Genomic DNA, 10,817 nt, shown 5'->3' on the forward strand with positions numbered 1-10,817 from the left:
ATTTGGATTTCATGCGCTGTCGAATATTCAATATGTGACCTGATTAATGAGCGGCGGAACCTTTCCTGCGACCCTACCCTCACACAATTTTGAAGCGTAACTAACAAAAATGACCCGAAGCAAGAGCAGGGTCCTCCCAAGCTTTCTCCCACTTCGTTCCGCCTACGGAATCGCGACCTGGCCACGGTGAGGTCGCGCGCTCCGATCAGTCAAAAAAATGTAGGTCGACGCGTTAACTTCCAATCGAAATCGTTATTAAAATCGAGAATTCCGTGCGTTCAAGACGCGCATTCACGAATCTTCGGGGAGAAAAATTATGCAATAAATGATATAGCAAAAAAATATATCCGTTCAAAATGAAATCTTTCAAACTACAACTGAGATCAAATTTTAACTCACGATTACCATCAAAACAAATATTATAGGAATACAAAATAACTGTACAGAGTGAGGTCGTGGTTGGCTTTCAATCGAAATCGTGTACCCTAAGGGTTCTTAAAGCCAGCAGACGAATACTTGGGGAGAAAAGTACATAATACTAGGTTGGGACAAGATCTCAATTTCCTCCCATCCTGACTTTTCCTGACTTTTTCCTGACCAAAATCTTGATATATCCTGACTTTTTCTAGCGTTCGCCATAAGTTTTAACGCATGAAGAAAGATGTCATAAGAGGTCATATACAAGGAAATAGCTCAAAATATGCAACACTTCAGTATTTTTTAATTGTAATATCAGAAAAACTTACAAGAAATGTTACTACTGTACAGTACTACACGTTAGGTACTTTGGTACTTTCCAAACAAAATATGGCCACTGTGGACTAGCAATCATTGTGACTTAATCATTAGTCAAAACAGTAAAAAAAACAAGGTGAACAAAACAATCACAATTTACTTATTTTAAGTACACTTCACACATAATAATAGTTCTTTCATAGTGACTTTCCAAACAAAAAATGGCCACTGTGGACTAGCAATCACTGTGACTTAATCATTAGTCAAAACAGTAAAAAAAAAAACAAGGTGAACAAAAAAATCACTATTTCCTTATTTTAAGTACACTTCACAAATTATCATAGTTCTTTCATAGTGACTTTCCAAACAAAATATGGCCACCGTGGACTAGCAATCATTGTGACTTAATCATTAGTCAAAACCGTAAAAAACAAGGTGAACAAAACAATCACAATTTACTTATTTTAAGTACACTTCACACATAATAATAGTTCTTTCATAGTGACTTTCCAAACAAAAAATGGCCACTGTGGACTAGCAATCACTGTGACTTAATCATTAGTCAAAACAGTAAAAAAAACAAGGTGAACAAAAAAATCACTATTTCCTCATTTTAAGTACACTTCACAAATTATCATAGTTCTTTCATATTGACTTTCCAAACAAAATATGGCCACTTTGGACTAGCAATCACTGTGACTTAATCATTAGTCAAAACAGTAAAAAAAACTTGGTGAACAAAAAAATCACTATTAATTTAAAGTGCACTTCACAAATTGTCTAAGTTAGAAACTCCATTGTTAAGTTAGAAAGTACCAGTCAACTTTTTTATTTCTTCATCAATGGCATCAGCCTCCTTCTGGCTTGATGCTAACACTTTCATCTTTTTGGCTTGAAGCTCCTTAACTTCAGTTCCAATCATCTTCTCATGGGTCCTTTTTTTTTCGACCTCAGCGTCCTCAGATCGGCGCTGCTTCTTTGCTTCTTCATACTCGGAGCGCGCGTGCCGAAATCTGTTGATCATTTCAGCAGATATTTTTATGTTTTCTACGCCACCAGCAGCGTTGACTGAGTCGTACACTTGGCGCTGAGCCACCAAAGACATATCTAATTGGTTCTCTACTATTATCTCCTTATTGATGGAGAAGCCACGCTCGATGAAAGCTTGGCCATGGCTTATGATCAGAGCCATTTTAATCACTTTCACTAAACCATCTGAGCACTTATAACGATCCCAGATACCTCTCCAGAAATGATCTAGTCTCTGCCTCTGACGATCATATTCTTGACAGGCGTTAGCAAATACTTGTTTGTCACAGAGCACCTTAAAGTCAGACAAAATAGTGTCGCACTCACTTGCAGGAAGCCAATTGCGGCTGTGCAGTTGTTCCAAGAAGCCGTTCAGTCGAGTAGAAACGGCAGTTTTGGAATGTGAAATCAGTTCTGGGTCACAAAAAGTTATGGCTCTGCAGAGTTTGTAATTCAAGGGAGCCTTTTCAAGAATTTTACTAACCATAGCCTTCAGCAGGAGCACACACTCCTCCTTGAACTTCAGCATTTCTGGAGTAGATACTTGTACTTTTTTGAGAGCGTCCTTTACAGAAAAACTAAAATTGAAGTTCTTCACAGGAATCAGATTGTCTTCATTGGTAATGTCAACTTTACATACATCTGACTTTCGATTTACATAATCATTCTTGACAAAATGTCTAAGCAGGTTCGACACTAAGTTCGACAGGTCCGTGTGCAAGAACGGCGCCATTGGGTCATTGGTTTGATAAGTAGTCAAGAATGGCTCAACAAGTCTTGCAACATATGAGAAGAAGGCTAACTTAGGCCCCAACATCTTATCTTCAACAGCTTTTGCAACATACAAGAAGCCGGCAGATTTTATTTTATCCTCTTCAGGTCCAGTTCTCACTTTTTCAATAAAAGTTTTTACGTTTGGCAATATTTTGATGCAATTATCGGCACCAGGTGCATTATTCAACCACCTCACTGCACAATACTTATTTGGGAAAGTAGTAGAGCCTGTCCACTCTGTATACTTACTGCGACGGGCAGGCACATTCTTAAATATATTGTATAAGGCCCTGAGAAACATGACAATATTCCAGCCACACTTACTAACCCCCTCTTTGAAGGAATTATGAACTACGTGCAAACCACAGGACCCCATGAGCAGCAGCAGTGGCTCATCCTCACCAAACTCTGTTTTCATATAAATCTGGAGATCTTTCAGGAACTTGACATTAACATTCGGGCCATCCATGCCAACCATAAGCACATGAGACTGCACACTTCTAGGAATTGCTGTGCAGTATGCCGATATGAGATCAGTCGCCCTTGAGCGACCCAGGAACACTGAATCATAATATTTCGTCACCGTTTCATTTTGATCATCACACCAAAATTTAATGGCAAGATCCATTTGAGTCTTCTGGCTACACTTATTGAGACTCTCGTCAAATAAAACTACCACAAAATCCAGTTTGGTTAACTTAGATGTGATAACATCATGGAAATGTGGGGCTAAACCATGTACAAGTGAATAGGCGATTTTGTTCCGACCCAATTCCATTTTTGCAGCAATCATACTATCTGGGAACATTGTGGGAAATAACTGCACTGCCTTGCCCCCAGAAGACAAAGAAGTATGGCTCGTTACACAATAGATACACCACAAAATCTCAGCTTTGGTAGTATCTTGCTTCATTAACCAGGTGTTAAGACCTTGCAAACCAGCAGTCTTCGGGACGGCGATAACTTCGTTGGTACATCGCGCACATGGGCATGAACATGTGCAGGCAGGTGAAGCTGGTGTGGGGTCATCGGGATCGTCCCGAGGGTCTTCTGCAGTCCCACCCGATGCTGAGGAACCAGGTGCCGCCGCCGTGGGGTTCACCGACGCGGATGTAGAGGTAGAGGGAGTTGCTGTAGTCACCTACAAAAATCAGGCTGGGGTAGAGAACCAGAAAACCCCGAAGATTTTACAAATAACTCACCATCACTTACCTTCTTAGCGGAAGGCAAACAAAATATCTTGATCCCGTAACAGCTCTTCTTGTTCTCGACGGCAGTATTGTGGTGGGTTGATGACAGGTGTTTAGTCAGGGCACCGCGACCCATGTTGCCGAGTTGATTCGTCTTGCAGCACACCGAGCAGTAGAAAGATGTTGGTTTTCCTTCTGGCAATCCATGCTTTAATGCAGTCGAAGTCTTTGGTGAGAAGCAGCTGAAATGAAGCTCCTTTGACCAATCCTCGTTCCAATACGTCTGCTTTCCCCCGACCATGACTAGAGACGAAATGGGCCTCAGCATTCGGGTCTGAAAATAATACAATCTCATTTTGAACTACAGCACCATTAAGTTTCAATGAATAGTCGAATGGAGTGGATAAAATAACACGACAGTGAGTTTGCTAATATTCGTGACAGCCTACCTTCAATGAAGAAAACGCAACCTCCGCTGCTCTCCAGGCACACCGACTCGTCCGGACTCGTCACCGTCGCACTGTTATTGTTGACCCGCCGCGGGCGTAGACCCGGGGAGCGCGTGGGATGGCGGGGGGTGTGGGGGGAAAGGCGCGGAAAAGGAGCGACCGTGGAGCCAAGGTTTAGAGCCTAAGGTTGCCTCACTCGCTTCTGCGCATGAGCCTACCAAGCCGCTACTATGTCACAGACGACCCAATGCAACTTTGCTATTGCATTGTCGTATGGTAGTACAGAATTCATTTAAGGTTCCTGAGACGCTGCGTCGCCATGCGTTCAACACAATGTAGTCAATATTTCCTGCGCTTTCTCCGTTAATGGTCTCAGTAGTCCACAAATGATAAAATGACTTTTTGTGGAAGAAGAGCGCGTTACACTGCCGTGTATGCCGGCCTCCCGCTATACAGTGGCGACGTGCTCAAACTGTCAGAAACGAAGAAAGCTGGACGAAACGTCTCATACTACACGTGGGCACTTGAATTTAGGAATCCTTTTATTTCATGGATATACAAATCGGCACCAACAACCTCTTAATACCCCTCACACGTTAAAAAAATATCGCTGAAAGTGAATCGGTCAAAATTAATATGTATATATACCAAAGAAGTGATGTACAAGATTTGCGATGCTCCTATCACATGTGATAAGCTAGATTTTTTTCCACTTTTGAGATAAATTACCTAACATACTTATTCGTGCAAAGACAATTATGTTTTTACATCATCAACCCGAAAGGCATGACCTCCACTGTATCCCCATTGTAAGAAATCATTCAACCTCATTTCTAGACGTGAGACTAAAAACTAGTTGTAATTTTATTATTTTGTACGCCATTAAATAATACAGAGCAATTTTCCAGGCAATGGCTGAGCAGAATAACCCATAACATGTGATAATTGAAGTTCAAAAATATTTTAGCGCATTAAAAATATTTCTCAGGCATCACGGGAAAGATCGTAAATCGCATGATAGAAACCTATATTTTTTATGGTAATTATTCCTTCACTCGAACAAGCTATAAATTGGTAGTCTTGCTAAACTTCTAAGGTAAATTAGGATAAACCGTTTCAATTTTTTTTCTTTTCACGTCATATGTACTTGCAACTGTATTGAATCAGAACCTCTTCCAAGTGAAGGATTCTTTTTACTTTTGAGATTTTAGCCTGGTTATCCGATCAAAAGTCATTAATTCAGGTATTGATACTTTGCTCCAGATTTATTGGTAATCTTCATTGCGTTCAGACTTTATACTTTTCTCTATTCTCAATTATCAACTAATTTTTCCAGAGCATGATAATGAACGACAAGACGCATGGTGAGAAAATAGCGTTTTGCAATGACATGGTCATCCTTAGTGAAAAGCATATGCATATATGTGTTTTAGTTTTATTTAGCTGATAGCATACCTGACGGGTGATCGAGAGGAGCTTTAAAAGTAGGCATATGAATTCAATTATAGTGCATCTGAATTAGCAATCGGTAATTTCAAAATTTATTTTATAATCAATGATCGTTATTTTTAAGTGACTCACATTGCTGAATGTTTTCTAGAAATTTTCTAAAAATGCTTTGACTCTTCTGAATTCTCTCTGAGCTCAATATTGAAGTTGGTTCCTTTTCAATAGTCTAAATTATTTGCTAAACGTTTGCCTAATTGGAACCGCTGCAGCAAGCGATGTAAAATTTCAACCCTTTTCACTTTTTGCACTCGTCACATGTTTATTTTATTTTTTGATTACTCCAAAGGATTTCATGCATGCATGCATGCATGAGAGGGTTAAGAGTGTCTAAAGGCCGTTTTACACGGTACACGGAATTGCGCAGTCTGACGTACGTGCGAAGGCGCAATCAAAATTGCGTCGTGTAAAGCGGTGAATTGCTAGAACACATGCGAGAACCTTGCCATGCAGCGGCAGGCAGAGCGACGCCAGCACTCCTTGCTTCGGCGGTGAAGGCGGCAGCCCAGTTCGGCACGGGTTAGCACGAGGGGAAGGGAGGCGGTGAGACAGCGCGGCGCGGGCGTTCTCGGCTCATCTTGCGGCTGTCGCTTGCCGCCAGTGCGGCGTGCGGTGGCCGGCGGCACAGCAAAAGGCACACAATCCGATCCATCCTGACTCTTCGGGCGCTCATCCTGACGATTTCCTGATTTTCCTGACCAAAACTTTTTTTCCTGACTATTTCCTGACTTTCCTGACTTTCCTGACTTGTCCCAACCTAGATAATAAATAGGGTAGCCAAAAATTACACGCTATCCTAATATTTTAGGGAGGGATATTTCACCAACAACTTAAATTGATTTTATCATGTTTTAACTAATGAACACTAGGTATGGGTTGAAGCATTTATAAGAGGAAAACAAAACAATTCTATCCACTGCGGGGAAAAATGCACGAAGTTTGCACCGTGGCAATTGGCCTCCGAGAAAATCAGTTTCCATTTTGACAGTGGCGTATTAAGAGGGGACGGCCGCTTCCCCCCCCCCCCCACCCACTCCCCGTAATGTTTAGAAACATTGAAAGGATGGTAACCTTTAAGGCGTTTCTCAGTTTTATTTCACTAGGTTAACAAGAAATTTAAAAGTCATTGCTGAATACCTAAAAGCTACTTGTCTACCAATATCAGACCGAAAAAGGGAAGTCCCTCGAGTTTCACCACCAGATCTCGTTCATATTTTGATAGGTGATAGGAAATGGATACTCATGAGGTGTACTTTTTATTACAACCGTCAATGCTCAATACTTTTCGAGATATTAGCGACGGAAAGTATAAGAAAGAAAAAAACTAATGCATTTATGCAACCCACAGCACAACAATACACCGTGTTTGTTGCGCTGCGAGTTGCATAAATGTAGTTGTTTTCCTGGTACTTTCCGTCAGTGACACAGCGAGGGGGGTTTTGGGGGAACAAAACCCCCCAGAACTCAGAGTAATTTTAAAATTTAATCCATCTTGCTTAACTGGATAAATATTACTTACAGAATAGTGTAAGAATTAATAAAATATCCCTCAGAAAGCCGTAAAATTTACCATTTTGAACCATTTATCATAAAAAATTTCTGGGGGAGGGCACCCGCACCTCCCGTATTCCAAACCCCCAGTATTAGTAGCTCCGAAAACCCCCATAGCCTTAATTCCCAGCTGCACGCCTGCTTTCCATCGCCAATATCTAGAAAAGTATCAAGTGTTGGCAGCTGAAACAAAAATTACATCTAATGTGCATCCATTTCGTATCACCTAGAAAAATAAGAACGATATCTGGTGGTGACTCTTGAGTGACTTCTGTTGGAAGAGGTATTACTAAGAGGTATTGCATACCATAGGCGGATCCAGGGGGGGGGGGCACGGGGGCACGTGCCCCCCCAGACCCTTAAAAATATGCTAGATTTTTAATACGGTCCCATTATCATTTCGTTCGTTTTGTATTACAAGGTATCCTTGTGCCCCCCCCTGAACAAAATTCTGGATATGGCCTTGCTTGTGCCCCTCCCAGAAAGAAATCCTGGATCCGCCCCTGTTGCATACCATTACTGCGCCGTGGAAAGTTATGATGTAATGAAGACCCCCAAAACGAAGAACTTAATGTAAAGAACCCTGTATCATGATGGAATGATATTATAATTGCTGGTCCCAATTCACAGTGACAGGAAATTTACACATATCCCATGGTCTTCATAGTACAACATATCAGAGTACCAGCAGCTAGCCTGCCCTGAATATGGTTCGTGCTGGCCACCATAGTGACGGCACATTATAAAATGCTAATAAAATGCCTTGGGTACAATCTTTTTAACTCTCGCCCCAAAAATTTGCCGCATTTTTCCTCTTTCCTCCCTTTTTTTCTTTAGACTAGGACACTCCCTCTTCCACTTGGACAAGGTTCAACCAGGAACATAGACAGGGCGCGAGGCTTTGGGGGCTGTAGCCCCCATCAAATTTTTTTACCTAACGACAAATACCCGCGATATATCTTCTCAGGAGATCACTATCTCAGGGTCATCCATCCTCTGACATTTTTAGATATAGACACACTTCATAATGTCCACCAATAAGAAGCAATCAATGTAATTTTCAGTGTTATACTTAACTTAATGAAATGTATCATGCTCTTATGCAAGCGAATTGACAGCAAATTCTCAAAATTGGCTACTCCAACTTCATTCACTACATAAGAGGGACGTAAGGGACGTAGTGGTCTTGCCAAATGTCACCAAACCTTACATGGGGGAGACGAATACATGTTCAAAATATTACAAAAACCATGCACACTAATATGAGTGGTGATTATATTATCACCACCAAGAAGCACATTTGTCCCCACAGTTGTCCCTTGACACACCAAGTGCTCACTGTTTATATTATATCTAATGGTTTTCTCTTAACTGCGGACATAAAACACAGATGATTAATTCTGATGTGTAACTAAGATTGTCCTAATCAACTGGGGATAGCAAATTAACTCACAGGACCTTGAATTAGAGCTGTACTTTCCTGAAATTCTGAAAAATTTCCAGAGATATCAAAAGCAATGCCTTTGGATGCTTAGCTAAGAATTTTAAAAAATGAGTGCTTCCTGGATTGTGGAATATTTGAATAAAAGGAACCACTAATGTCTTTCAGAGCAGCTGCTAGGGACACATCTAGTTGGCTCCCAAAATCTTCTAGCCAGCTTCTTCTTTTGCTAGTTCAATTGCTCAAAATCATAGGCCACACCTTTCCTCCATGCTTTCTCCCAATTTAACACTCCTTGAAGTTTGAATATGTAACCCCTATGGACAATGCATACTGGCACATGTTGCTAACATTTGCAACGTCCCTCTTAGTCTGTCACTTGGGCCCTTTCCCAGCAATGTTACCTCGAAATGCCATTTCAAATCAACTGGATTGGATTGGATCAAACATTTTTTCCAATGCACCAACACCTATGGTACTTATCCTTCCTGATGCCTTACAGCACAGCCTTTGATTCTCTTTTAACCTCCAGCATGTCTGCAAAACCCAAACCTTTCGGAGAACAAAAATAAATATTAAGTGCAAGATCTGGTGACTAGGGTGGGAAAGGAAGTGTTGCCATGTTGTTTTTTCCCAAAAAATCACACACTGAAATGGATGTGTGAGCTGTTGCATGGTGAATGATGGTGAAAGACCCAGTCCACACTCCCTTACACCTTGATAATGTTACTCTGTAACAAAACTATGGTCGGTGTAAATAAATTACTACCTATGTGGAAATAGCAAAGTTTTAGATCCTTCTATTCCTGCCAGTACACACTCGACCACAAATCTGGCCATTTTAGCTGAACACCCTCATGCAACCACCTCAAAACACTCAAGTTGTCGACAAAAGACTTGGCTCAATGTTTGAAGCTCTGGGATGTACTGTGAAAAAAGAATGCTACAAACATCAATAAAATACATCAGCATTGTCTTCATTCATCCCGATTTACAAGCCTTTTTTGGGAAAGAGGAGTCTACAGCTTTCCACTGCGATGACTACTAGGTACTTTATCTTAGGGTCATACCCATAATTTCACCATTCATCCTCAGAGATGATTTTGTGAAAAACGTTCTTGTTGACTTCCAAGTGGTACAGCAAAAGGCTACACAAGCTCTTTTTAGATCAGGAGTTGATGAGCATGGAATGAATTACGCCATGTTGTGCCTAAATTGCAAATTTTCAGCTAAAAGGTGCTGCTGTAATGACTGCTCCGCATTCTTCCCCACCTCCCGCCAACTTCCGTTAGTCACTTGCTGTTGCTGACTTACAATCTAACGATACGGCTGAATGTCAGGTGAGAGTCAAGGGGTGGGAGTGGGGATCTGCTAGTGTTGGGTCAGCATACACGAGGCAGACAATGGATGCACAGACGAAAGATGCGTGGAGGAGGCGTCAGTCCGATTGGTATTGCCAATAAAGCATGTCATACAGCGTAAGCCTTCCATTCTCTTGTTGATTCATCACCCGTTCCCTTGATGCATCTTCGACCAACCTCCCGATCATCGATTGATTTACACTGCACTGAATTCCACGAAATATTAGACAGTTCACTGAGTTCACCAATAGTATGCCTTATATCCTTGGGCATAAGTGCACAAATTTTTCCAACATTACCATCATTTCTGAACATGAAAGTTTTTTGGGTATTGAATATCTTTGATTGCCATATTGCAACGTTTACGTCACGAATACGACTCATTAAATTGAGTCCTTTTCAAGGCATTTCTTCAATAGCTGCAGACAACATATGAAAAATGTTGTATACACTTTTACCAAGCAGAAAGAAAAATTTCAATACTGCATACCATTCTCAAATATCAGCCATTTACAAAATGGAAGAGGTTGATAAACTCATTGAATGAAAACCGTCACAGGGGCTTGCCACAATCATATAAAGAACACCTCTTGCAGCAATGAGTCAGGAGGGAATACTTATAAACCATCTCGTGGAATCCCATGCTACTTGAGCAACACACTGGAAATTCTGTCTGGTTATTTTTGGGTTCACCCTTGCAGACGCGACTTTAAATTCTGATTCCAATTAGTGGCAACAACTGAAGAAAATGAAGAAAAATAGTTAATTTGCTGTAATCCAG

The 10,817-nt window shown here is 41.0% G+C and overlaps 1 protein-coding gene across 2 annotated transcripts; it reads right to left on the bottom strand.

The window, feature by feature from the left end:
* Positions 1-1,494: 1,494 nt before the first annotated feature.
* Positions 1,495-6,441, bottom strand: LOC124165504. 2 transcript variants are annotated; one of them, XM_046542945.1, is made up of 3 exons: positions 4,178-6,441; positions 3,751-4,062; positions 1,495-3,679 (listed from the first exon to the last, which is right to left on the bottom strand). In XM_046542945.1, the coding sequence occupies exons 2-3, from the start codon at positions 4,054-4,056 to the stop codon at positions 1,541-1,543; spliced, it is 2,445 nt and encodes an 814-aa protein (XP_046398901.1). In that variant the 5' UTR covers positions 4,057-4,062; positions 4,178-6,441; the 3' UTR covers positions 1,495-1,540. The 2 variants fall into 2 exon arrangements, with proteins under 2 accessions (XP_046398901.1, XP_046398899.1); XM_046542943.1 differs by having other exon boundaries at positions 3,751-6,441.
* Positions 6,442-10,817: the final 4,376 nt, after the last annotated feature.

Source organism: Ischnura elegans, chromosome 9 (genome assembly GCF_921293095.1).
Source record: "Ischnura elegans chromosome 9, ioIscEleg1.1, whole genome shotgun sequence".
NCBI classification, from domain to species: Eukaryota; Metazoa; Arthropoda; class Insecta; order Odonata; family Coenagrionidae; genus Ischnura; species Ischnura elegans.

Bases quoted from the DNA above. Each gene is read 5' to 3' on its own strand.
- LOC124165504 (XM_046542943.1), bottom strand. From the start codon at position 4,083: ATGAGATTGTATTATTTTCAGACCCGAATGCTGAGGCCCATTTCGTCT. The intron at 3,680-3,750 runs GTAAGTGATGGT...TGATTTTTGTAG, and splicing joins GTTTGCCTTCCGCTAAGAAG to GTGACTACAGCAACTCCCTC.